The 26,958-nt window shown below is 44.8% G+C and overlaps 1 protein-coding gene across 1 annotated transcript; it reads left to right on the top strand.

Moving 5' to 3' along the window:
* The first annotated feature begins 558 nt into the window (after positions 1–558).
* Positions 559–20,407, top strand: kcnk18 (potassium channel, subfamily K, member 18). Its single transcript, XM_038304584.1, has 3 exons — positions 559–841; positions 980–1,123; positions 18,319–20,407. Exons 1-3 carry the CDS (start codon positions 616–618, stop codon positions 19,152–19,154), a joined length of 1,206 nt encoding a protein of 401 aa, XP_038160512.1. The 5' UTR covers positions 559–615; the 3' UTR covers positions 19,155–20,407.
* Positions 20,408–26,958: the final 6,551 nt, after the last annotated feature.

Here is a 26,958-nt window from a genome sequence, read left to right as displayed (position 1 = left end):
GTTACCTGAAGCTTTAATTAACCAAAAGTTCAACAGAAGCAAAAATCAAAAACATAAATCCACAAAAATCCCAAAATACTGAAAACCACGAATACTCAAAGCAAGGGGGCAAGGGAATTACGTTTAAAAGGGGTTCCTATGTCCTCCAGCAGTCTAAGCCTATAGCAGCATAACTATAGAGGTAGCTCAGGATAACCTGAGCCACTCTAACTATGAGCTTTATCAAAAAGGAAAGTTTTAAGCCTAGCCTTAAAAGTAGACAGGGTGTCTGCCTCACGGACTAAAACTGGTAGTTGGTTCCACAGGAGAGGAGCCTGATAACTAAAAGATCTGCCTGCCATTGTACTTTAGAAATTCTAGGAACCACTAGTAAACCTGCAGATTGAGAGCGAAGTGCTCTGTTAGGAACATAAGGAACATAAGGAACAATCAGATCTCTGATATCAGATGGAGCTTGGCCATTTAAGGCTTTATATGTGAGAAGGAGGATTTTAAGTTCCGCAGCTGTTTGCGTTGAAATTTGCGCGCTCACGCAGCGTGCACGTCTAAAGCTGCGCTGCGGGGTTGTTTTTTTCCCTCCTTCCAGAGCTGGAGGCTCAGACAGCATCCTGCACCATGACCGGCAAGATGACCGAGACAGAACAGGTGCCAGAGTCTAAGAAGCTCTATGCGCGCTTCTGGAGGCTCTTTCCTCACCTGACGCTGTTCTGCACCTTGTTGGGGTACACCGTGCTGGGCGCGCTCATCTTCATGCAGGTGGAAGGAGGGAGCGAATCCAGCACCGATCAGGAGTACCATGCATTCCTGGAGAGGATTGTTCAGACCGTCCACGTAAATATCAGTAGGTGTTTCTATGATAAAGCAGCATCTCATTAAAATAGCTCTATTAGAATATATAACAAGAAAATCTATCTAGCTATTTTTTATTTTATTTAGATTAATTCTGTTAAGTTGTTTTTTTTTTTATTCTCGATTTCAGAAAACAGCTCCTACACAATTAATGACACAGTGGAAGATATAAAGAACCAAATGAAGGAGTTCAATTCCATATGGTTCCAGAGCCCCAGCAGATGGGATTTCTATGCTTCCATGTTGTTCTGCTGCACTGTCTTTACAACAGTTGGTGAGTTGATCTGAAAATGATGGAAAATTCTGTTAACTAAAGCAGGACTCCTTCTTTGGAGGAGATCATTCCCAATCCCACATGGTGGTGTTAACCATCAGAGCATCGAAGTCAAGGAACCATTAATCCAATTAAGACATTTTTCCTAATTTGCTGGAATAATGATTTTTAAAGATTTGAGTTTTGATTAATAAGTACAAACAATATTAATTCTCTTCAAGTAATTTCCATTTTGTGAAAATGTGATTCCCTAGAATGTTTTATTAATCATTATTTTATTGATCCTAAAGTGAACTTCAGTCAGTTTTTTTATTTAAATAAATGTTTTTCCTTTATTTTGAGCCGGTAGACACTTTTTGAAAAAGGAAGAAGACTTTACTTTAAAATGAGAAAAATCAATGATTTTATCTTAAAACCTAGTCATTCTCCCTTTATTTCTATCTCATTCCTTTTATTTAAAGGCAACTTCTCTTATTCAGAGATAATTATTTTTGCTTACTTTTGGATCAGTTTTTGTTGTGCAAGAGTTCAAACTGCAAAGATTGATCAACAAATAAAAAAAGAATATCTAAAAATCACTGAATCATCCTTTAATTTCAGAAGGTAAATAGGAGAATCTGCCAATTTATTGGGTATTATTCACACCTAAAGTAAGTTCAATAGATATTATGTAGTGCAAATAAGATCATAGAGGTGCTTGTTCTTATTTTAAAGGTAGATAATTCTATTCTACTGGCGAGCTGTCTTACTTTTAATAAAGGGAAAATACACTTATTTCAAGAAACTTTTACTCAGATTACAGTTTTTGCAGTTTAGACACCTTCTCTTCTAAATGACCTTACGTTTTAAGGAAAAAAACAGACTGAAAAGCAAAAATATGTTTAAATCTTGTCAGATGGAGATTTGTGAAACAGTTTCCAGTTGGGGTCCAGTACTTTATCTTTAAGGGTTATTCACTTTTTACAGAATCATGTTCCTCTGAGCTTCATCAGAAGCAACTTAAGGTAACCAAAGACAGGATGTGTAGATTATTAGGAAGGATTTGTTTAAACAATTAATCAGATTAACTAATCAACTAATTTAATAATCAATTAATCACTAAAACATGGCTTTAGCTGACAGAGCGACCCAGTTATAGCAGCAATTACACCAAGATTGTTAAAGATAATATAAACATTTTGCATTTAAAGTTTAAAAAAAATGTTTTCTGTCTGTCAATCTGCTCTATCCAGAACTCCTCAAGTGGAAAAGTTTAATTTCATCTGGTTCAATTCTGAAAAAAACAAACCTTTTCCCATCTGTCTATTAATCAAAGGAAAGAATAATCAACTCATCAATCGATTTTCAAAATAATTGTTGCAGCCCTAGAATTTTTAAAAGCTCACATTCCTCATATTCAATGAAACTCTTTAGACTAAATCATCAAAGTCCATGAATCAACGAACTCTTCGAAACGTGACCTTATGTTCAGAAGACTTTCATGGATCTTAATGTGTCAGAAAGATGTAAGATGAGAAACAGCTGAGCTTTAATGCAGGATGTGGTCAAAGAGAGTTCCAGTTATTCTGTTTCAGTTTGAAAGCATCAAGACTAGCAAACACGTTTTCTCTATATGTTCATTAACATAGAATCAACCTAATAATCATCATAAAATATCTGGATTCTGACATAGAAGTTTAAAGGATTATGTGTATATATGTTTTTGTCTGTCTTGTAGTGCTTACAACATTTATTGGATGTTAGTGTCTTAAGGCTCCTCTTATTCATTCTTATTTCATCCCTCATCTCCTTCAGAAGCAGAACATCTTCCCAGCTTGCATTTACTCAATAAATGCTTTAACCACATCTCATCATGTACAGCAAAACTGCAAGTACTCCATCCCTCAAGAAACCTCAAATGACTTCTGATCAGAGCCTTTCATCTTCTCCCCCAGCTTTACTGACCTTTGGGAACTAAGCAGAATAATTGACATCAGTAAAAAGCATCTCCTCTTTCTGTACTTTACCCTACATGACTATGCATGTAAGGAACAAGCATAAACAGCCCTGGTGTCTCCTTGTTTCCGATGTATTATGAGTACTAAAATGCTGTCAGCTAATTGCCTAACAGCAACAGGAAGTCCAGATCACTCAGAAGACGAGGCACTTTCAGTGAGGACGCTTTTCACAATCCACAAAGAGCTCATTAAAGGTTTTTTTTTTTATTGTTGTTGTTGTTGTTTTTTGTTGTTTTTGTAGAAACAAAACCCATCAAACAATAATAGGTAAACCAATCAATCAGTCTCTGGAGAATCATATGAAATTGAGTTAAAGATGCTGTTGGATTAAGAGGAAAATGAAACGGTACCATTAGCAGCCGCTCCCTGTGTCGTCTTGTTTAATGAGGGTTAAGTGGATTGATGTGTTTCAACGTAAAGCTTTCGTTTTGGGAAACTGCTTCTAGCTGAAGGAAATCAGTTACCTCGAGGCTTTTCTCAGTAACATCATCCGTTTCGCCTGGTTTAGACACTGAATGAAAGAAATTTCTGTAAATAAATGTTTCTATTTGGTTTCCTGGAGGTCACATCTACCAGGGGCTATTTTAAAGGAAAGGTTCTGGTCACATTCGGAATACAAACTTCTGAAAGTACTTTAAATCTGAAATTATTCAATACCTTTCAATAAATGATCAGTGTTTTTAATTCAGAGTAATTTTCATGTGAATGTTCTTTACTGGAGGCATCCATGTTTGTCAAAGAACATTACTGCCACCTACTGGTTTGTGACGTCACGGTGCGGTATCGGCTGTTGATCAAGTCCCAGTGCTGTATCTGGTGTTTGTCACAACGCGCTATTATCCAAGTCATCTTGAAAACATTCTTCTTCAAAATGTTGGCTATATTGGCGTCACTCCTGTGGCTGGAAGTTGGAGGGAATTCTCCAAGTTGCAGGGAACTGGGCAGCCATTCCGCTGGCGTTTGACTGGGAAGGGCCATTTTAAATGGCTGCTTTCTGGATTTCTTTTTTAGATTATGTCTCTAACAGTGGACATGCACCCTCCATGATTTCTAAGTAGGAGAACTGGCAAAATAGCAGCATTTTCAAATACTTACTTTCCTCACTGTAGCTTTTGTAGGTATTAAAGTAGAAGTCTGGTCACATTGAGGAGACAAACTTCTGAAAGTACTTTAAATATGGAATTATTACATACTGTTGTACATAATTGTTCCAATTAAGAGTAATTTTCATTTGAATGTGCTTTACTGGAGGCATCCATGTTTGTCAAAGAACACTACTGCCACCTACTGGTTTGTGACGTCACGGTGCGGTATCGGCTGTTGATCAAGTCCCAGTGCTGTCTCTGGTGTTTGTCACAACGCGCTATTATCCAAGTCATCTTGAAAACATTCTTCTTCCAAATGTTGGCTACACATTACGTGTTTTTTCTCTGGTCAGAAGTTCGAAGGCAAATCCTCCCTCTTCAAGTTGGCGATCCAACTACGAACCCGTCCGTGGAGGATCAGGAATCAGAAAGGTGAAATAACTAACTATTTTCCACTTTTCCCCGATGTATTCCAGCATCCAGCTGCCATGCATGTGGGCATTGTCAGTTTCACTATAGCTCTGGTGAATTTCAATGGTGAAGTCCTCTGGAAATCTTCAATAATTGTTGTTGATTGCAGATGTGTCTAGTAGTTCCCATTGATTCTGCTTGTAAAGCGGGGAGAATGGCGCTAGGCTTACCGCACCGTGACGTCACTGCTGGAAGATGGCAGGAGGGAGGGGTTACTATATCTGGGCAAAAATGGCCGCTCCCAGACTCAGTGATCGTGGCAAAAATTATTGATTTTATTTATTTACTGATTTACACTACAGTTATTAAATCACCGCAAACGTATTAGTTTTACGTATAAATAGTGAACCATTGTTTAATCCTTGCTGACCAGACTTTTCCTTCAATAATATTTGGAAACAGATCTCAATAAAAGGAAGCTGAAGTAGATCCCAGAAAAGAAACAGGTTCATTATTTCCCAGGTAATATAGAAAGACTTACTACAGAAAGGATCATTCTGAAAGGATAACTCCCCAATCCTCTTACTTCACAGCTTCACAACTTCATATTTTGCTGTAACTAATATTGTTTCAAAACTTAAAGAAAACCTTTCCTCACCTTTATTTCTTCTTCTACTCTTCACTCTTACATGGTATGCAATTTTAGCAACCATAAACTTTTCATTCTCTCTCTGATTTTCTTTCTTTAGACGATATAACTGACAGTCTCCATGTTTATCCAGACCATCTGTTAGACCACCAATCTGGTCTAACAGATTTATTCCTTTCCACAGTAACTAACCTCTTCTCTTTTTCTGAAGAAAATTGTTTCAGGCACAAAGTTTCAGTGTTCAGATAAGCTTTTATTCCGGTAGGTCATGCAGGATCTTCCACCAAGACATTTGTCCTCTTGTTAAAATGGTAAAAATGTATTTGCATCATGGGAGCAGTTCTAGGGTCACATTTATATAACATTTTGTAGGATCCATGCTTAGAGTGTACCCAAAATCAGAAAATTGCATACAGCAAGAAAGTAAAATAGAATTAGATTTATAAAACCTTGTTCAAACAGAAAATGAAGGAATATCCCTAATAAAATAATAATTGTACCTCAGAGTTTGTGTACAGTGCACCACCTCATTTTTGGTCCCGTATTCAACCTGTTTGATGTGATATGTGGTTAAGAATCAATCCCAATACTCCCCTTATCAATGCTTTTCAGGGCAACCCCTAAATCATGTGCATTTCTGTGAGGGTGGTGAAGTCACAACTCTTCTTTACATGTAGGGGTAGGGGGTATGAATCTAGCCCTTAATATTTACAGATTTCAGATACTAAATTGCAGAGGAAGGGCCAGATACAATTTATCATAAAACATGGAAGTCAGGGATTCTAGAGAGGGACTTGTTCAAAGGAAACCAAGTTTTTTTTCTACATTTCAAAAGCCAAACACAGCCTTTGGCGTTAGCGTCCCTCACTACATGCTGAGGTGGATTCTTGAAGATTTAATGCAGGTTCAAAGGCAACAAAAGCAAAGCCAAAAAACAAAATACAGAAAACCAAAAAAATCCATGAAAACGTACATGGGGAGCAAAGAAACAACGAGAAACTGGCAAACAGTACCCAAAGAGCAGGAGAATAAATGGGAGACTGAACAAGACATCGCTAATCAGCAGACGAGGAAACAGGTGTGGATGGAAGAATCTAGAAGAGAGCGAAGGGGAAAGGAAAAGGGCACCAGGGGGCGACAAAGAGCAACCAGGGAAAACAGGGCTTAACTGTAGAAAGAAAGGAACATGAATAAGGGTATAGGACAATAAAACTAATAACTGCTAACCAAGCTAGTGCATAAGAGAAGGAATAACTAAAACTAGACCAAACAATAAATAATAGCAAAAATTATACAATTCTTGACAAAACAGAATAACAAAATAAAACACAACTGAGAACCCAAAATGAAAACTTACAGAACCAAAAAGTTCAGATTGGAAGATCATGACAACCGACATCTGCCCTGCACACTTTAGGTAAATACATTAACCAACAGCATTGGAACAAATCTTCTATCACAAAGGCTATCATTATACCAGGCGCTCTGAGAGTCCAAACACAAAACCTGAAGTCCAAAAAACACAAAACAACCAACCCAAGGTTGGTGGATGGGGGCCCAGGTAGGAGGGTAAGAACAAAGCAAGAACCAGAGTCCAAAAAAATCCAAAAAACAACCACCAAAGATGCGCAACACTGTGGCAGGGTCTGTGAAGCCAGATACAAAGAGGACCTCTGGAAGATGGCCGTGAGGATGGCGTCTCTGCAGTAGGAACCTTGGAGCCTGGCGTCTCTGCAGCAGGAACCTTGGAGCCTGGCGTCTCTGCAGCAGGAACCTTGGAGCCTGGCGTCTCTGCAGCAGGAACCTTGGAGCCTGGCGTCTCTGCAGCAGGAACCTTGGAGGCCTGCGTCTCTGCAGCAGGAACCTTGGAGCCTGGCGTCTCTGCAGCAGGAACCTTGGAGGCCTGCGTCTCTGCAGCAGGAACCTTGGAGCCTGGCGTCTCTGCAGCAGGAACCTTGGAGGCTGGTGTCTCTGCAGCAGGAACCCTGGAGGCCAGTGTCTCTGCAGCAGGAACCTTGGAGGCCGGCGCCTCTGCAGCAGGAACCTTGGAGGCTGATGTCACTGCAGCAGGAACCTTGGAACCTGGCATCTCTGCAGCAGGAAACTTTGAGTCCGGCGTCTCTGCAGCAGGAACCTTGTAAGCTGGTGTCTCTGCAGCAGGAACCTTGGAGGCCGGCGTCTCTACAGCAGGAACCTTGTAAGCTGGTGTCTTTGCAGCATGAAACTTGGAGGCCGGCGTCTCTGCAGCAGGAACCTTGGAGGCCGGCGTCTCTGCAGCAGGAACCTTGGAGCCCGGCGTCTCTGCAGCAGGAAACTTGGAGCCCGGTTTCTCTGCAGCAGGAACCTTGGAGCCCGGCGTCTCTGCAGCAGGAACCTTGTAAGCTGGTGTCTCTGCAGCAGGAACCTTGGAGGCCGGCGTCTCTACAGCAGGAACCTTGTAAGCTGGTGTCTTTGCAGCATGAAACTTGGAGGCCGGCGTCTCTGCAGCAGGAACCTTGGAGGCCGGCGTCTCTGCAGCAGGAACCTTGGAGCCCGGCGTCTCTGCAGCAGGAAACTTGGAGCCCGGTTTCTCTGCAGCAGGAACCTTGGAGCCCGGCGTCTCTGCAGCAGGAACCTTGTAAGCTGGTGTCTCTGCAGCAGGAAACTTGGAGCCTGGCGTCTCTGCAGCAGGAACCTTGTAAGCTGGTGTCTCTGCAGCAGGAACCTTGGAGGCCTGCGTCTCTGCAGCAGGAAACTTGGAGGCCGGCGTCTCTGCAGCAGGAACCTTGGAGCCTGGCGTCTCTGCAGCAGGAAACTTGGAGGCCGGCGTCTCTGCAGCAGGAACCTTGGAGCCTGGTGTCTCCGCAGCAGGAACCTTGGAGCCCGGCGTCTCTGCAGCAGGAACCTTGGAGCCCGGCGTCTCTGCAGCAGGAACCTTGGAGCCTGGCGTCTCTGCAGCAGGAACCTTGGAGGCTGGTGTCTCTGCAGCAGGAACCCTGGAGGCCAGTGTCTCTGCAGCAGGAACCTTGGAACCTGGCGTCTCTGCAGCAGGAACCTTGGAGGCTGGTGTCTCTGCAGCAGGAACCTTGGAGCCCGGCGTCTCTGCAGCAGGAACCTTGTAAGCTGGTGTCTCTGCAGCAGGAAACTTGGAGCCTGGCGTCTCTGCAGCAGGAACCTTGGAGCCCGGCATCTCTGCAGCAGGAACCTTGGAGCCCGGCGTCTCTGCAGCAGGAACCTTGGAGCCCGGCGTCTCTGCAGCAGGAACCTTGGAGCCTGGCGTCTCTGCAGCAGGAACCTTGGAGGCTGGCGTCTCTGCAGCAGGAACCTTGGAGGCTGGTGTCTCTGCAGCAGGAACCCTGGAGGCCAGTGTCTCTGCAGCAGGAACCTTGGAACCTGGCGTCTCTGCAGCAGGAACCTTGGAGGCTGGTGTCTCTGCAGCAGGAACCTTGGAACCTGGCGTCTCTGCAGCAGGAACCTTTGAGTCCGGTGTCTCTGCAGCAGGAACCTTGGAGGCTGGTGTCTCTGCAGCAGGAACCCTGGAGGCCAGCGTCTCTGCAGCAGGAACCTTGGAGGCTGGAGTCTCTGCAGCAGGAACCTTGGAACCTGGCGTCTCTGCAGCAGGAACCTTTGAGTCCGGTGTCTCTGCAGCAGGAACCTTGGAGGCTGGTGTCTCTGCAGCAGGAACCCTGGAGGCCAGTGTCTCTGCAGCAGGAACCTTGGAGCCTGGCGTCTCTGCAGCAGGAACCTTGGAGCCTGGTGTCTCTGCAGCAGGAACCTTGGAGCCTGACGTCTCTGCAGCAGGAACCTTGGAGCCTGGTGTCTCTGCAGCAGGAACCTTGGAGCCCGGTGTCTCTGCAGCAGGAACCTTGGAGCCTGGCGTCTCTGCAGCAGGAACCTTTGAGTCCGGTGTCTCTGCAGCAGGAACCTTGGAGGCTGGTGTCTCTGCAGCAGGAACCTTTGAGTCCGGTGTCTCTGCAGCAGGAACCTTGGAGGCTGGCGTCTCTGCAGCAGGAACCTTTGAGTCCGGTGTCTCTGCAGCAGGAACCTTGGAGGCTGGCGTCTCTGCAGCAGGAACCTTGGAACCTGGCGTCTCTGCAGCAGGAACCTTGGAGGCTGGTGTCTCTGCAGCAGGAACCCTGGAGGCCAGTGTCTCTGCAGCAGGAACCTTGGAACCTGGCGTCTCTGCAGCAGGAACCTTGGAGGCTGGTGTCTCTGCAGCAGGAACCTTGGAGCCCGGCGTCTCTGCAGCAGGAACCTTGTAAGCTGGTGTCTCTGCAGCAGGAAACTTGGAGCCTGGCGTCTCTGCAGCAGGAACCTTGGAGCCCGGCGTCTCTGCAGCAGGAACCTTGGAGCCCGGCGTCTCTGCAGCAGGAACCTTGGAGCCCGGCGTCTCTGCAGCAGGAACCTTGGAGCCTGGCGTCTCTGCAGCAGGAACCTTGGAGGCTGGCGTCTCTGCAGCAGGAACCTTGGAGGCTGGTGTCTCTGCAGCAGGAACCCTGGAGGCCAGTGTCTCTGCAGCAGGAACCTTGGAACCTGGCGTCTCTGCAGCAGGAACCTTGGAGGCTGGTGTCTCTGCAGCAGGAACCTTGGAACCTGGCGTCTCTGCAGCAGGAACCTTTGAGTCCGGTGTCTCTGCAGCAGGAACCTTGGAGGCTGGTGTCTCTGCAGCAGGAACCCTGGAGGCCAGCGTCTCTGCAGCAGGAACCTTGGAGGCTGGAGTCTCTGCAGCAGGAACCTTGGAACCTGGCGTCTCTGCAGCAGGAACCTTTGAGTCCGGTGTCTCTGCAGCAGGAACCTTGGAGGCTGGTGTCTCTGCAGCAGGAACCCTGGAGGCCAGTGTCTCTGCAGCAGGAACCTTGGAGCCTGGCGTCTCTGCAGCAGGAACCTTGGAGCCTGGTGTCTCTGCAGCAGGAACCTTGGAGCCTGACGTCTCTGCAGCAGGAACCTTGGAGCCTGGTGTCTCTGCAGCAGGAACCTTGGAGCCCGGTGTCTCTGCAGCAGGAACCTTGGAGCCTGGCGTCTCTGCAGCAGGAACCTTTGAGTCCGGTGTCTCTGCAGCAGGAACCTTGGAGGCTGGTGTCTCTGCAGCAGGAACCTTTGAGTCCGGTGTCTCTGCAGCAGGAACCTTGGAGGCTGGCGTCTCTGCAGCAGGAACCTTTGAGTCCGGTGTCTCTGCAGCAGGAACCTTGGAGGCTGGCGTCTCTGCAGCAGGAACCTTGGAACCTGGCGTCTCTGCAGCAGGAAACTTGGAGGCCGGCGCCTCTGCAGCAGGAACCTTGGAGCCTGGCATCTGTGCAGCAGGAACCTCGGAACCTGGCGTCTCTGCAGCAGGAAACTTGGAGGCCGGCGCCTCTGCGACAGGAACCTTGGAGCCTGGCATCTGTGCAGCAGGAACCTTGGAGGCTGATGTCACTGCAGCAGGAACCTTGGAACCTGGCATCTCTGCAGCAGGAAACTTTGAGTCCGGCGTCTCTGCAGCAGGAACCTTGGAGCCTGGCGTCTCTGCAGCAGGAACCTTGGAGGCTGGTGTCTCTGCAGCAGGAACCTTGGAGGCTGGTGTCTCTGCAGCAGGAACCTTGGAGGCTGGTGTCTCTGCAGCAGGAACCTTGGAGCCTGGCGTCTCTGCAGCAGGAACCCTTGAGGCCAGCGTCTCTGCAGCAGGAAACTTGGAGGCCGGCGTCTCTGCAGCAGGAACCCTTGAGGCCAGCGTCTCTGCAGCAGGAACCTTGGAGCCTGGCGTCTCTGCAGCAGGAACCTTGGAGCCTGGCGTCTCTGCAGCAGGAGCCTTGGAGCCTGGCGTCTCTGCAGCAGGAACCTTGGAGGCCTGCGTCTCTGCAGCAGGAACCTTGGAGCCTGGCGTCTCTGCAGCAGGAACCTTGGAGCCTGGCGTCTCTGCAGCAGGAACCTTGGAGCCTGGCGTCTCTGCAGCAGGAACCTTGGAGCCTGGCGTCTCTGCAGCAGGAACCTTGGACGCCTGCGTCTCTGCAGCAGGAACCTTGGAGCCTGGCGTCTCTGCAGCAGGAACCTTGGACGCCTGCGTCTCTGCAGCAGGAACCTTGGAGCCTGGCGTCTCTGCAGCAGGAACCTTGGAGCCTGGCGTCTCTGCAGCAGGAACCTTGGACGCCTGCGTCTCTGCAGCAGGAACCTTGGAGCCTGGCGTCTCTGCAGCAGGAACCTTGGAGGCCGGCGCCTCTGCAGCAGGAACCTTGGAGGCTGATGTCACTGCAGCAGGAACCTTGGAACCTGGCATCTCTGCAGCAGGAAACTTTGAGTCCGGCGTCTCTGCAGCAGGAACCTTGTAAGCTGGTGTCTCTGCAGCAGGAAACTTGGAGGCCGGCGTCTCTACAGCAGGAACCTTGGAGCCTGGCGTCTCTGCAGCAGGAACCTTGGAGGCCGGCGTCTCTGCAGCAGGAACCTTGGAGCCCGGCGTCTCTGCAGCAGGAAACTTGGAGCCCGGTTTCTCTGCAGCAGGAACCTTGGAGCCCGGCGTCTCTGCAGCAGGAACCTTGTAAGCTGGTGTCTCTGCAGCAGGAAACTTGGAGCCTGGCGTCTCTGCAGCAGGAACCTTGTAAGCTGGTGTCTCTGCAGCAGGAACCTTGGAGGCCTGCGTCTCTGCAGCAGGAAACTTGGAGGCCGGCGTCTCTGCAGCAGGAACCTTGGAGCCTGGCGTCTCTGCAGCAGGAAACTTGGAGGCCGGCGTCTCTGCAGCAGGAACCTTGGAGCCTGGTGTCTCTGCAGCAGGAACCTTGGAGCCCGGCGTCTCTGCAGCAGGAACCTTGGAGCCCGGCGTCTCTGCAGCAGGAACCTTGGAGCCTGGCGTCTCTGCAGCAGGAACCTTGGAGCCTGGCGTCTCTGCAGCAGGAACCTTGGAGGCTGGTGTCTCTGCAGCAGGAACCTTGGAGGCCAGCGTCTCTGCAGCAGGAACCCTGGAGGCCAGTGTCTCTGCAGCAGGAACCTTGGAACCTGGCGTCTCTGCAGCAGGAACCTTGGAGGCTGGTGTCTCTGCAGCAGGAACCTTGGAACCTGGCGTCTCTGCAGCAGGAACCTTTGAGTCCGGTGTCTCTGCAGCAGGAACCTTGGAGGCTGGTGTCTCTGCAGCAGGAACCCTGGAGGCCAGCGTCTCTGCAGCAGGAACCTTGGAGGCTGGTGTCTCTGCAGCAGGAACCTTGGAACCTGGCGTCTCTGCAGCAGGAACCTTTGAGTCCGGTGTCTCTGCAGCAGGAACCTTGGAGGCTGGTGTCTCTGCAGCAGGAACCCTGGAGGCCAGTGTCTCTGCAGCAGGAACCTTGGAGCCTGGCGTCTCTGCAGCAGGAACCTTGGAGCCTGGCGTCTCTGCAGCAGGAACCTTGGAGCCTGGTGTCTCTGCAGCAGGAACCTTGGAGCCTGGCGTCTCTGCAGCAGGAACCTTGGAGCCTGGTGTCTCTGCAGCAGGAACCTTGGAGCCCGGCGTCTCTGCAGCAGGAACCTTGGAGCCTGGCGTCTCTGCAGCAGGAACCTTTGAGTCCGGTGTCTCTGCAGCAGGAACCTTGGAGGCTGGTGTCTCTGCAGCAGGAACCCTGGAGGCCAGTGTCTCTGCAGCAGGAACCTTTGAGTCCGGTGTCTCTGCAGCAGGAACCTTTGAGTCCGGTGTCTCTGCAGCAGGAACCTTGGAGGCTGGTGTCTCTGCAGCAGGAACCCTGGAGGCCAGCGTCTCTGCAGCAGGAACCTTTGAGTCCGGTGTCTCTGCAGCAGGAACCTTGGAGGCTGGCGTCTCTGCAGCAGGAACCTTGGAACCTGGCGTCTCTGCAGCAGGAAACTTGGAGGCCGGCGCCTCTGCGACAGGAACCTTGGAGCCTGGCATCTGTGCAGCAGGAACCTTGGAGGCTGATGTCACTGCAGCAGGAACCTTGGAGCCTGGCATCTGTGCAGCAGGAACCTTGGAACCTGGCGTCTCTGCAGCAGGAAACTTGGAGGCCGGCGCCTCTGCGACAGGAACCTTGGAGCCTGGCATCTGTGCAGCAGGAACCTTGGAGGCTGATGTCACTGCAGCAGGAACCTTGGAACCTGGCATCTCTGCAGCAGGAAACTTTGAGTCCGGCGTCTCTGCAGCAGGAACCTTGTAAGCTGGTGTCTCTGCAGCAGGAACCTTGTAAGCTGGTGTCTCTGCAGCAGGAACCTTGTAAGCTGGTGTCTCTGCAGCAGGAACCCTTGAGGCCAGCGTCTCTACAGCAGGAACCCTTGAGGCCGGCGTCTCTACAGCAGGAACCTTGGAGCCTGGCGTCTCTGCAGCAGGAACCTTGGAGCCTGGCGTCTCTGCAGCAGGAACCTTGGAGGCTGGTGTCTCTGCAGCAGGAACCTTGGAGGCTGGTGTCTCTGCAGCAGGAACCTTGGAGGCTGGTGTCTCTGCAGCAGGAACCTTGGAGCCTGGCGTCTCTGCAGCAGGAACCTTGTAAGCTGGCGTCTCTGCAGCAGGAACCTTGTAAGCTGGTGTCTCTGCAGCAGGAACCCTTGAGGCCAGCGTCTCTGCAGCAGGAAACTTTGAGTCCGGCGTCTCTGCAGCAGGAACCTTGTAAGCTGGTGTCTCTGCAGCAGGAACCCTTGAGGCCAGCATCTCTGCAGCAGGAAACTTTGAGTCCGGCGTCTCTGCAGCAGGAACCTTGTAAGCTGGTGTCTCTGCAGCAGGAACCCTTGAGGCCAGCGTCTCTGCAGCAGGAAACTTGGAGGCCGGCGTCTCTGCAGCAGGAACCCTTGAGGCCAGCGTCTCTGCAGCAGGAACCTTGGAGCCTGGCGTCTCTGCAGCAGGAACCTTGGAGCCTGGCGTCTCTGCAGCAGGAGCCTTGGAGCCTGGCGTCTCTGCAGCAGGAACCTTGGAGCCCGGTTTCTCTGCAGCAAGAACCTTGGAAGCCAGGGTCTCTGCAGCACAGGAGCCTTGGGGACTGCTGACCGTGGGTCAGGAGATGGCGGAGGGGTAATGCAGCTTGGACTCTCAATGAGGCAGCACAGGTTGCGATCAATGTAGCGGAGGCACAGCTTGGGACCCAGGAAGAGGCACTGCCAGAGATGGTAATGGATGCCTCTTGAGAGGTCTAGGAGGAAAACACACATGGGGAGCAAAGAAACAATGAGAAACCAGCAAACAGTAACTGAAGAGGAGGAGTATAAATGGAGACTGAACAAAGACTGTTCTAATCAGCAGATGAGGAGGCAGGAGTGGATGGAAGAATCTAGAAGAGAGCTAATGGGAAAGGAAAAAGGCACCAGGGGGCAACAAAGAGCAACCAGGGAAAATTGGGCTTAACTGTAACTAGAAAGAAACTTGGCTTCATTCAGCCTCTGTTGACACCATATTAATTGTGCTATGCCTCCCCAGACAACAAACTTCAGTCCAGTGGGCTTGGATTGTCACATCGGAAAAACAAAAAACAAAACAATCCAAACGTGCAGAGCAAATCAAAAAAATCATATTTTCCCCTCCAAACATCAAAAGCACAAAAAAGAAAATGTAAATAAAAGAAAAACACATTCGTTTTTTTCCTTGTGCAACACAATGTCTTTACTGTGGTGACTCTGGACCCTTTATAGCTGCCTGTCCCCTTTAGCGTGCGTACACGGTGCGATTTTCGGATCGATTTTCCAGTCTTGCGAGAATCTTTCGATCACCTCACGACCACCTCCCGATCAGGAATCATGGGCAAATCCCTCAGTGCGCAAACAAGGATTCTTCTGTAAACAAAGCAGCGTGGTAGGGGTGGAATGAATGAAATGCAGTTCTGTCTGTAAAATTGACAGACCGTAGTAGCCACGTTTGCTCAGCCATGTCTTTTTTCCAAATACCTTGTCGCCTTTTCTTTTTAGAAAGATAGACGGATAGACAGAGGGATGTTAAATCCTCTCCCTATAAATATTTAATTCTCTGTGAAAAAATCCTGATCACTCTTTAATATCCTCCCCAAAACTGACATGCAATGGGTTGTTTTTTAAAGCTAATGTGTGTAGTTGACCTATTGAAGGACTTTGTTGTTGTTTTATGCACAAAACAACAACAAAAATCTGACTAAATCCATAAATAAAACAGCTCGATTGGTTGTAAGGAGAGTGGAGACAGAGGACACTCTAATTAATGCGTATTACTGAAGGCAGATATATGCTCAGAAACCAGGCCATGTGTGTGTTTGTCACAGTTAACGCACATATGGGTGTGTAAAAGAAATAATAAGAGGACTTTTTGGTGTCACAACAGACAGGGTTGTTTTTTATAAATCTAGAGCCGCTGCTAATAAGCTAAGTAATCAGTAATCCAGCAGTTCAGATGATTTAGCATACACTGTACTCTAGGAGCAGAGAAAATGAACAACAGCATAAACCAGCGAAAGATCAAAAACCAGGACTGCTATAATAAATAAAAAAAATAAAGAGAAAACCAAAAAAGGAACACCCGTGGATGATGACACAAACAGATTTAAAACTAAAAGAAAGAGACTAAAATGAGGAACCATCATTGTTCCTTAACTAGACTCAAACAATGAAACATACTGATGAACTGAATTGAATTAGGATTAAATGATCAATCCTGTGTTGGCCAAGGATATGCATGAAAGGAGATGAAGTGTTTCTGTCTGTGTTTATTGAAATGATTATGAACACCTACTGAAGAAAATGAGCCCATTTCCTTTTTGATTGAAGATATGAATCGGTCTGTTCTGTGAGGAAGGAGATGGCAGCCGTCACCTCTGCAGGAAATTCACCAAAAGACACTGAGCTCAGGAAGATAATTCAGCATTTTTATGGAAGTAAATCTGTGTCGCTAGGATTTGAATTAAAAATGCTACTGAAATTTAAATGTTGTATGTTTGTACTTACTGTTTCAGTGTTAAAATATATTCGGAACACATTTTTGGCCTAAAAAAAAATGATCGTCATTATTTCTACACAGTTGAGTTCTGCACTCAATGGTAAGTTTATTACGTTTATTTTTCTGTAGTTGAGTTAGCGTTAGCTTGCATGACCGGCTCCGTCATGCTGGTTTTCCTTCAGTATGAGAGCAGCATGCGTCACGTCACGTGACTAAGAAAATGTAACAGGATTGGCTGGGTGTTGGACGCCACAATCCATTGCTAATGTCTGTGACCTGAAGTAACCCTTCCCTTTTTACACTGAATTTAGACGCCGAATTTAAGACGGTGAAATAGAGCCAGTTGAATCTCAGGAGGCTGAAAATATTGAGTTTGAATTTTGAAAGGTTGAATTTTTTTATATGCAGATTTTTTTAACATTGAAAAATTAAACTGAAAAATAAGTATTGAAAATGTAATCACTTTGAAATAGTAACGTGAATTTTTAGCTTGAATAGAAAATAACAAATTAAATTTCAGCTGTGTAGAAAAAATGACGATGAATTTTTTTTTTTGGTCAAAAATGTGTTCTGAATATATTTTAACATTGAAACAGTAAGTACAAATATACAACATTTAAATTTCAGTGGCATTTTTAATTCAAATCCCAGCGACACAGATTTACTTCCATACATTTTATTCTCCTCCTTATCAAAATAAAAGAATCGTTATTAATGTTTACAGGAAAACTCCGGTCAGCAAGGAATAATCAATGGATCATTATTTATACCTAAAACTAATACGTTCACAGTGATTTAATGAATTTAGTTTTAATCAATAAAAAAATAAACAGAGTCTGGGAGCGGCCATTTTTGTCCAAATATAGTAACCCCTCCCTCCTGCCATCTTCCAGCAGTGACGTCACAGTACGGTAAGCCTAGCGCCATTCTCCCCGCTTTACAAGCAAAATCAATGGGAACTACTAGACACATCTGCAATCAACAACAATTATTGAAGACTTCCAGAGGACTTCACCATTGAAATTCACCAGAGCTATAGTGAAACTGACAATGCCCACGTGCATGGCAGCTGGATGCTGGAATACATCGAGTAAAAGTGGAAAAAAAATGAGTTATTTCACCTTTCTGATTCCTAATCCTCCACGGACGGGTTGGTCGTTGGATCGCCAACTTGAAGAGGGAGGATTTACCACCGAACTTCTGGCCAGAGAAAAAACCCGTAATATGTAGCCAACATTTGGAAGAAGAATGTTTTCAAGATGACTTGGATAATAGCGCGTTGTGACAAACACCAGATACAGCACTGGGACTTGATCAACAGCCGATACCGCACCGTGACGTCACAAACCAGTAGGTGGCAGTAGTGTTCTTTGACAAACATGGATGCCTCCAGTAAAGCACATTCAAATGAAAATTACTCTTAATTAGAACAATTATGTACAACAGTATGTAATAATTGCATATTTAAAGTACTTTCAGAAGTTTGTCTCCTCAATGTGACCAGACTTCTACTTTAATACCTACAAAAGCTACAGTGAGGAAAGTAAATATTTGAACACGCTGCTATTTTGCAAGTTCTCCTACTTAGAAATCATGGAGGGTGCATGTCCACTGTTAGAGACATAATCTAAAAAAGAAATCCAGAAAGCAGCCATTTAAAATGGCCCTTCCAAGTCAAATGCCAGCGGAATGGCTGCCCAGTTCCCTGCAACTTGTAGAATGCCCTCCAACTTCCAGCCACAGGAGTGACGCCCTCTTTCTCCTGGGCGTGCATATTTCCCTAAATTACAGCGTCTGACCAGGAGATGGGGCTTCTCTTTAGATCCTAATGTGCACAAATCATGACAGAAATAATATTTTAGTACAATATTGACATTTAAAAAGGAATTGTAGGGGACCAGTCAAGGGCCCATTAAGTGGGGACATTTTTAATGGCTACTACTGTACTTCCAGTTCATATTCATCTTTTCTTACGTAAACAGCGTGTTGTGTTGTGCTTGCATGTGGCTTTGATTTCCTAAACCATTCAGATGGAAGTCTGATAGCAATTGCATGTAAGTAAGATAAAGAAATGTACCAAAAAGATCACCTTTTACAAAATATAAGGAATTGAAATGAGCCTTGTTTGAACACATGATGTAATTCATTGAGAATGATTGTAGATTTTACAGTTTCTTATGAGAACTTAATATTGCTTTGTCCACCATGATAATAATGAATCATTTGTCTCTTTGTCACTGTAGGATATGGGGAAATCTATCCAGTTACCTTGCTGGGTAAAATCCTGTGCATCATATATGCTATGTTTGGCATCCCTCTCTTGCTTCTGGTCATTCTCGATATGGGTGACTTTCTGGCTTTGGTGATGAGTAAAGGCTACGCAAAAATCTACACCCTCTGCAAGTCCCTTCGCTCCCGCAACTGGAAACCATGGAAAACTCCCAGGAGAGGACGGCGGTCAGACCGCTGGATTCTGGACGACGGCACCTCTGTTCTCCACAGTAATGTTATGATAGGTCAACCTCTAGATATCCAGCAGGTTCTGAACACTCAAGCAGATGTGCGACACAAGTCTATCCGTCTCCAAAAAAATAGCGAAATCTTTGAAAAGATCCTGAAGAGGGACAATTTATTTAGAAGTGATCCACTGCACAAGTCCCTTTCCTGCCCTGAACTAGACCAGCTGCCACCACCTCCCAGAGGATTTCAAATATGGGATTTCACAGGGTTAGGGGAGGTAATGGAGGAGTTTGATGTTCCGTTCATACTGATCCTTTTCATTGTTTTTGCGTACATTTGCTTTGGGGGTTTGGTTTTGCCAATGTGGGAAACTGAAATAAAAGGTTTTGACCCCTTCTACCTTTGCTTTATCACAGTCACCACCATTGGGTTTGGGGATATCATACCTAAACACCCCAAATACTTCTTGCTTGTCTCACTTTTCATTCTTGGTGGCATGGCCATTATGACCATGGCCTTTAAGTTGGGCCAGATTAGAATTGTTTCCTGTTATCGCAACTTCGTCCAGTTGATTAGCCGTTTAAATACTGAAGCTCCAAAAAAAGTTTGTGTTTCTTAGTTTTGAATCTCTTAATGTATTCTACCTTTTTTAGACATGAAATTGAGGGAAAATGTGCACGTGCCTTTCACTTTACTCTGATATCAAAAACATTTGTATTTATGCATTTAGATAGTGTGAGAATTACATGCATAACTGATCCGAAAAAAATTACTGCACAGTATCCAGAATAATATGTTTACACAGTTTTCCAACTACATGGAACTGGTTGTGAATTATTTGCTTTTTGGTGATTGTATTTGTTATGTGAAATTAAATATACCAGGTAACATATATATATACCATATATATAAGTATACCATGCTCAACATGAATCTAAAACAGACTTTTTCTTGGGCTAGACCTTTGTTTTGTTGTTCCTCAGAGTCTTAAATGTGGTGAATGCTGGATTCTACTTTAATTCACTTCTATGTCAGACTAATAGTTGGAGAAGAAAATGAACATTCCTTTATGTAGGGACAGTTAAATAACCAAGGACTTTACAGTTCTTAAGACCTTACATTCTGGATCTTTTGTTTCTGTTTAAGTTTTGATTTTTTGGGTTCCTAGGTTTGCTTTGTTTTTTTTCTGTGTTGCTGTATACATTTAGATAATTATTGTATTCTTAGTTTTGCCCTTCCTGGTTAGCTCTTTTTTCAACATTGTTGGTATTATTTACACTGGGTAGCAGTATTGCCTTACAGCAAGAAGGTTCTTGGTCCGTTTCCCGGCCCGGGGTCTTTTGCATGTTCTCCTTGTGCATGCGTGGGCGCCCTCCCACAGTCCAAAAACTTGTTAATTGGCGTGTCTAAATTGTCCTTATCTGTGAATGTGTTTGCATGGTTGTATGTATTTGTGTGTCTCTGTGTTGCCCTGCGACAGACTGGCAACCTGACCAAGGTGTACCCCGCCTCTCGCCCATAGACTGCTGGAGATAGGCACCAGCCCCACTCCAATCCTGACATGGACCAAGCGGGAGAAAATGGAAATGGATGTTTATCCCTGGTTATTATTTGCTGCCCCCTGTGTCATTTCCTTTCCCCTTAGCTCCTTCTAGTTACTTCTGTCCACACCTGCTCCTTATTAGCTAATCCGTCCCTACATTCTTTGTCTCCCATATTTACCCCTCGGTTTAGTTACACATTGCTGATCCCTCGTCATTTTTTAGGTTTATTCCTGCCTAGTGTCTCCTAGGTTTTTGGTTGAGTTTCTTGTCAATTGGTTCTGGACTATGGATTCTGTATTTTTACCTCAATAAATTTTGCAAGCAATCATCCCTGTGTGTTCTACTTTGCATTTGAGTCCACAACAACATCCACCAACCTTGAGAACAGTGAGACTAGCCACTAGCAGCTGTATTCTATAGGGATATAACTTTATTTTATATAACTTTATTTTATTTTTATGGTTATTTTTAATGTAGCATTTCATAGTAACTTGGCAGTGTTGAGACATAAACCATGATAAAGTTTTGGACATTGAGGACCAATGGCCATGTTTCTTCTTAACATGTTCACTGGAGAAGAGGATGCCATTTTCCTCGCAAACGGTTTTGAGACCTCTCTGCTCTGCACTTCAACCAGTGGCGCCTGCAGAAATGTTTAATAGGGGGGGCCAGATGGGGCCACTAAAAATCTTGGGGTGGCACACTGAAACTGTAAAGCCGGGCGTAACACTGTGCGATTTTTGGGGCGATATTCCAGTCGTGCTAGAATCTTCGATCGGGCTGACTTTCAGCCTGATCGTGCATCGTGTAGTGTACAGGGGGTTACGAGTGGTGATTCGCCTCTAACGACCACCTCCCGATCAGGAATCATGAGGTTTGGGAGAAAATCGAACTTGTTTGATTTACTCCCGACCGTCGTGGGCAAATCGTTCAGTGTAAACACAGCAGCGTGGCAGGGGTGCAATGAGTGAAATGTAGTTCTTTCTGTAAAATTGACAGACCGTAGTAGCCACGTTTGCTCAGCCATGTCTTTCTCCAAATACGTTGTCGCCTTTTCTTTCAGGGCTTTTAGCACAAAATTGCACAATTTGCCAAGCCAGTGCGTTACACTATAGTGAGCTTCATATTACCCTTAAGATTTGTTTGGCTTCTGGATAGACCAGTCAGAGCAGCTCCATCTCACTGCGGAGCTGAGTCCGACGTGCTTTTTAGTGGTGCAGTGTGAGCAGGTGAATTGCATCAGAGCGTCGGGCAGAACATAAATCATGAGCTGTGAGCTAAACCCTGCGGTTTAGTCTTACAGTGTGAGCAGTAGCTGCGTGCAACGACTGAAAATCGCACAGTGTACGCCTGGCTTAAGCCATGCTTTCAAAGTTTAAATATACTATTATGGTAAACCTGCCTGAAGAAATCATAAAGACTTAAATAAACACCTACGCATATCTTGGTTTATTGTGTGATTTTTAATGTTATATCGCTGGCTGTGCATAAAGTGGAGTGGGCAGGGCATTGCAAAGGGTGGTTGTGGTCACCCCTGACCACCCCCTGGTGGTGCCACTGTCTGTCACCCCCTCTAAGCTGAACTTGTTCCACAGGACACCTCCAACAGATGTGTCTGTCCCCCCCATGGAGCCGAGAACAGTAAAACCCACCACAGCACACAGGATTTGTTTCTCTTTCCATGAAGCTGCCTGCAGGTTCACATTAGAAGAAGAAACCAATATGGAGACCCAGGCTCAAGGTCCATATCTCTAGAATGAACAAGGCTAAGTTATGATGGTTGACATTCCATAACCAAACTGCTGAAAAACAGGCCGTTTGCAACACATTTCTTTGAGTTTCAGAACTTAAAGAACTGGACTGGAGGTGATGTCTCCTATGGAAGCCTTTCCCTTGCTATGAGCCTTCCCTGCTAAGCTTAAGTACTGGAGGAAATTCAACTTTCCAAATGCAGCAGAGATATAAGGTCTGCCACAGTTAGGGACCAACTCTAGTTAAACAATATGTCTTTTGATGAGGTTTTTTTCAAAATAATTCTATTCACCAAAAGTCACCTCAAGGCAATTTACAGAGAGAAGTCAGGCACAACATTCAGTCAGATCAGTTTGTAACAATCTAGAAAGGAATAACTATAAATTGAATTCAATGACAAAATACATGAAACCAACAAAAGCCACTAACCTTTTCAGAGTCCTCCCTTCAGCGGGGCCTGGCTACTTTTCACAACACAGCTCATTTTAGGGCACTTTTTAGAGACAATTCAACCAGATCATATAGTCAGATTAGTTCAAAGTTTTCTATCAAGAAAAAGCAGCTGATTTCATTTACTCATTGACTCCTCAGCGATCCTTCACACAAAGCATGCTTGTAGTGACAGTGGAGAGGAAAAACTCCCTTTGCACAGGATGAAACCTCCAGCAGAACCAGGCTCGGGGTGAGCGTCTAGTGTGGGCGGCCGACTGGGTTCAAGGAGACAGAAGCAGACATATAAAAAGAAGCAGAGATACAAAGGAAACTGTAAAAGGCGGCCCTGTTCAGGAAACACACAGCCTGGCAGATGACCTCCAAGTAGAGACTGACATTTTTTCGGGAATCCCACTGGTCAAGGGATTCCCGTGAGATTCCCGTGGGATGGGAGTCAGTATTAGTATCGACGGTACAGGATTAAAGATTAACGGGATCACACGGGAGCGGGAGCAAACCAATAGTAACTAAAAAAAACTAGGATCGATGCCAAAAAATAAAATAAAGAAAGAAAGAAAAAAATCCAGTACTGGCGCCGCCATTTTTTTGTTTTTTTCCTTGAAGCCTACACTATAATGCGAGAAAAAAACTAAACGACCCAAAATCCAACAGTGCTTCCGCTCTGAGTTTTTCCCCCGCGCTCAAAAACAAGAATGGGAGTAGTGCAGGAGCGGGAGTCATGCGGGATGGGAGTGGGAGTAATTTCACCATGAGTGAGATGGGACAGGATTTAGATTTCTACTCTGGCCCGGGATCAGAATGGGACACAATTTTTTTCTGTGGGAGTGGGACGGGACAGGAGTGAAAATCCACTCCCGCCTGTTACCATGTCAGAGGATGCAGAGAACACATCCAGTTAGTCACATTCAGAAACCAGGACTACACTGAAAAACAGGCTGATGTCCAACATCTAAAAACAAAGGTGTTGATGGCAGCAGCACAGCTGATATTTCTCTCCAGGATGGAGTCACAGCCAAACAGGAACAGACCAGATGAAGCTACTATGAGAACAAGCAAAGTGAGCAGAACTTTAGAGATTGAACAAACAAATACTGCAGAGTGGGAGAAGATAGAAAGAACAGGAATGATGAAATAGGGGTCCCTATGTCCTCCAGCAGTCTACGGCTATAGCAGCATAACTATAGAGATAGCTCAGGATAACCTGAGCCACTCTAACTATAAGCTTTTTGAAAAAGGAAAGTTTTGGGCCTAGCCTTAAAAGTAGAAGGGGTGTCTGCCTCATGGACTAAAACTTTAAAAATAGAAAGCTGGCTCCTTGGTTTAATGCAGACCTGCACACTATGAAGCAAAATTCTAAGAAAATGGAAAGAAAATGGCGCTCCTCATGCCTATGGGAATCCTACCGATTTTGGAAAAATTGTTTACTGCTTTACAAGACGACCCTTCGTAAAGCAAGAGCTGCATATTTCTCCTCATTAATAGAGGAAAAAAAGAATAATCCTAGATACAGTAGCTTTTTAATACAGTTGCCAAACTCACTCAGTTATAGCTGTGTTTAATCATCCATCCCACCTGCTCTTAGCAGTAATGATTTTATGGGATTCTTTATAAATAAGATTGATTCTATAAAAAGAATAAGATCATTAGCACACATCTAACTATGATTGGTTTGTCTCTGGAAGGTGGGGCAGCATCTGAAGTAGCCATAGAATCTGAATCAGGTTTAGACTGCTTTGATCCAGTTGAACTTTCAGAGTTAGCAAAATTATTGTCTTCATCTAAGCCTTCAACTTGTATGTTAGATCCAGTTCCAACCAGGTTATTTAAGGAGGTATTCCCTTTGATCTCCTCCTCCATTTTAGATGTCATTAATCTATCTCTGTTACAGGGATTTATACCAAAGGCTTTTAAGGTTGCTGTAATTAAACCTTTTTATAAGAAATAGTCTCTCACAATCACCTGGATCAAAGACTACCTGACAAATAGACCTCAGTTTGTTAGACTGAGGGGTCAGCTGTCTAATACATTATTTTTTAAATAAATCCCTGAAGACCAGATTCGCCTGCCGATTATGTCAAAGTTGTTTGTTTTTAATTTTCTTGTGGAATTTGTGCTCTTTCTGTTATTTCATAGTAGCAGCACCAGATGACGCTGTTGTCCATCCCTGATGAAGAGGACAGAGAACTCTAAGGAAATGTGAAGCAGGATCATCCGTTTCAGCTTCTACTATAAAAACTCTACAGTTTTTACTCCAAGTTTGACTTAAAATACATCAATCCTGCAGATCAGGGAAGGAGGGATTTGTTTGTAGTTACTGTTCAGGTAAAATATGGAAAATCCATTAATGAATAAATAAACTATTAGCTACCTTAATGTGAACTTTCATACACATTTCTATGAATGAAAACCTTTAAGCCGCATCAAAAGAATAACATTAGGTTAGAAGATCAAGACCAAGAAAAAAAGCACAGTAATGTTTAACACCTGCTTTAGGTTGTCTTTTTTTAATTCACCTCATTAGAAGAAATAATTTGCTTTATGAATGTATATGGCTGCAAAGCATTCAATGTAAATAAATATTTTTTTTAATAACTAGTAACTAACTTTTGGTATAAATATTAACAGATTGCATTTAAATAATTTTAGTTCAAGATTGTTGAACCAGTTCAGAGCAGATACGATTGGATATAAATATGAATGGGGGGGTTCACTGCAAAAAGAAAACATCTAAATATGTAATTTTCTTCTCAAAATAAGTGTATTTGTTGTTGAATTGGAACAAGAATATTACCATTTAAAATAAGAAATCCAAATTTTAAGTGCATTTTATCTAATCTTCTTTTAAGAAAAAGAAGACTAATTCCATTGGCCAATCATTTTAGTTACATACCCAAATTAAGGGTAAATATACCCAATCTAAGACATTTTTATTTATTTCTAAATCGTTTTTGAAGTGTAAAATCAAAATCGCATAAAATAAATGTGTTTGCCCTCAATTTGAGCAGTTAAACAAGACAATCTGCCACGGAGGGAGTTTCTGTCCTACAAACAGAAAAAAATTAATGTATGCACTTCATTGATTTAGCGGAGATGCTTTGTTTTTATTGTTTTAAACTTATTTTTCAAAATAGAGTCTTATTCCATTCACAAACTTCCATACTGTTCAACCCAAAGCTAACATAGCAGCATTTTAATTTAAAGTGTTTTTTTTTTTGTGATATTATTTTAATTTCCTGTTTTCTAAACAGACAGTTTTTTTTATCTTCCTGTCATCGCATTCTTACAGTTACTGTAAAACTCTTCATGCAGGCCACTCTGTTTACATGTATGGTTAATACAACTATTCCTTATTTGTTCATATTAATTATGCTTTTGATAAAAACTCCTTTCTCTAAAATGCCATCAGAGCGCTTATAATAAGTGTGTCTCAGCCCCCTCCTTCAGTGTCCACCATATTGGATCAGTCCATTTGCTGCACATGTTCAGAAAGGTCCAAACAGACAGCAGCAAACCATTTGAAAACAAACAATGTGAAGAGCAGTGTTGCCGACTTAGCGCTTTAGTCACTATATTTAGCGACTTTTCAGACCCCTCTAGCACTTTGATTTCAAAAAAGCGCCTATCCCAAAATCCAGCGACTTTTTTCTGCTACTGGAGACTTTGTAGACAACATCTAAAAGCAGCGAACTCTGCTCTCCAGAGCCAGTAGATTGGTAACCCCGCCTCCTGCTCTCCTCTATCTTGTCTGCTGTCATGATTCATGCAGCTATTATTTCATCCAAATGAAAAATGGAGAACAGAGAAGCAGATCATGGCTTGTCTACAGTGAAAAGAAGGACTGGGTTATTTACTTTGGCCTTTTTGGAAACACAGGAAGGAGCAATCAGCTAAGTGAGCTTAGTGCTTGGAAAAAAATCTTTCATTCCTTTAGAGACAGAATGAAAAGTCAGCTGAGTATCAGAATCAGAATCAGAATACTTTAATAATTCCAGAGGGAAATTACTTTTGTTACACGCTCTAGTTACAGTTTTACATGATATATACACACATCCAACTATACAATATAATAAAGATAAAAAATAAGAATAAAAAGAGATAAAATATATATACACATATAGCTCTTCTATATATATATCTGTACGTATATCTATGTATATGTAAAAACTAAATCCAAATAAAGTGAAAAGTCCAATTAAAGTGAATAAATCCAAGTAAAGTGATACGTGGCGTGCAAAAATAGTGCATAAATGTCAATTGGGGGGGGGGGGGGGATTCTGAATCACTAGAGGGAGGCGGTATATAGGTTGAATACAAAACATAGAGAGGAAAACAAGAAAATGGACAAGAAGAGAGGGACAAATCTAGAACAGATAATGGATGTCTATTCTATTAACATTTCTCTATCTGTAGAATGGGTCTGTTTTATGTGTTGCCTTCTCAATTCAGTGGGCCCCCTACGTTCTCGGCTACTTTCAGGTTTTTTCTTCTTCTCCAGCTTATTTTTGATGTTTTTAAACACCTGCAAACATCTGGCCTCAGAGCAGATGCTCCATGATGATCTTCCTTCTGCTTCCAGGGCAGGGCTGCTGTGCAAACTGGGCTATTGTGCTGTGATGCAGCATCTCTGCTCGGCTTGTTGGCAAACAGGTCTGTCAACATTAAGGCTCGTGACGT

The sequence above is a fragment of the Cyprinodon tularosa genome, unplaced genomic scaffold (assembly GCF_016077235.1).
Source record: "Cyprinodon tularosa strain WSP-4 unplaced genomic scaffold, ASM1607723v1 ctg539, whole genome shotgun sequence".
Lineage (NCBI taxonomy): Eukaryota > Metazoa > Chordata > Actinopteri > Cyprinodontiformes > Cyprinodontidae > Cyprinodon > Cyprinodon tularosa.
The sequence above is the reverse complement of the archived record's forward strand: the minus strand, read 5'-3'. Positions and strand labels throughout refer to the sequence as shown.

Excerpts from the sequence above, each read along its gene's own strand:
- kcnk18 (XM_038304584.1), top strand. The coding sequence starts at position 616 with ATGACCGGCAAGATGACCGAGACAGAACAGGTGCCAGAGTCTAAGAAG. Across the intron at positions 842-979 it reads GACCGTCCACGTAAATATCA|AAAACAGCTCCTACACAATT; the intron begins GTAGGTGTTTCT and ends TCTCGATTTCAG. Across the intron at positions 1,124-18,318 it reads CACTGTCTTTACAACAGTTG|GATATGGGGAAATCTATCCA; the intron begins GTGAGTTGATCT and ends TTGTCACTGTAG.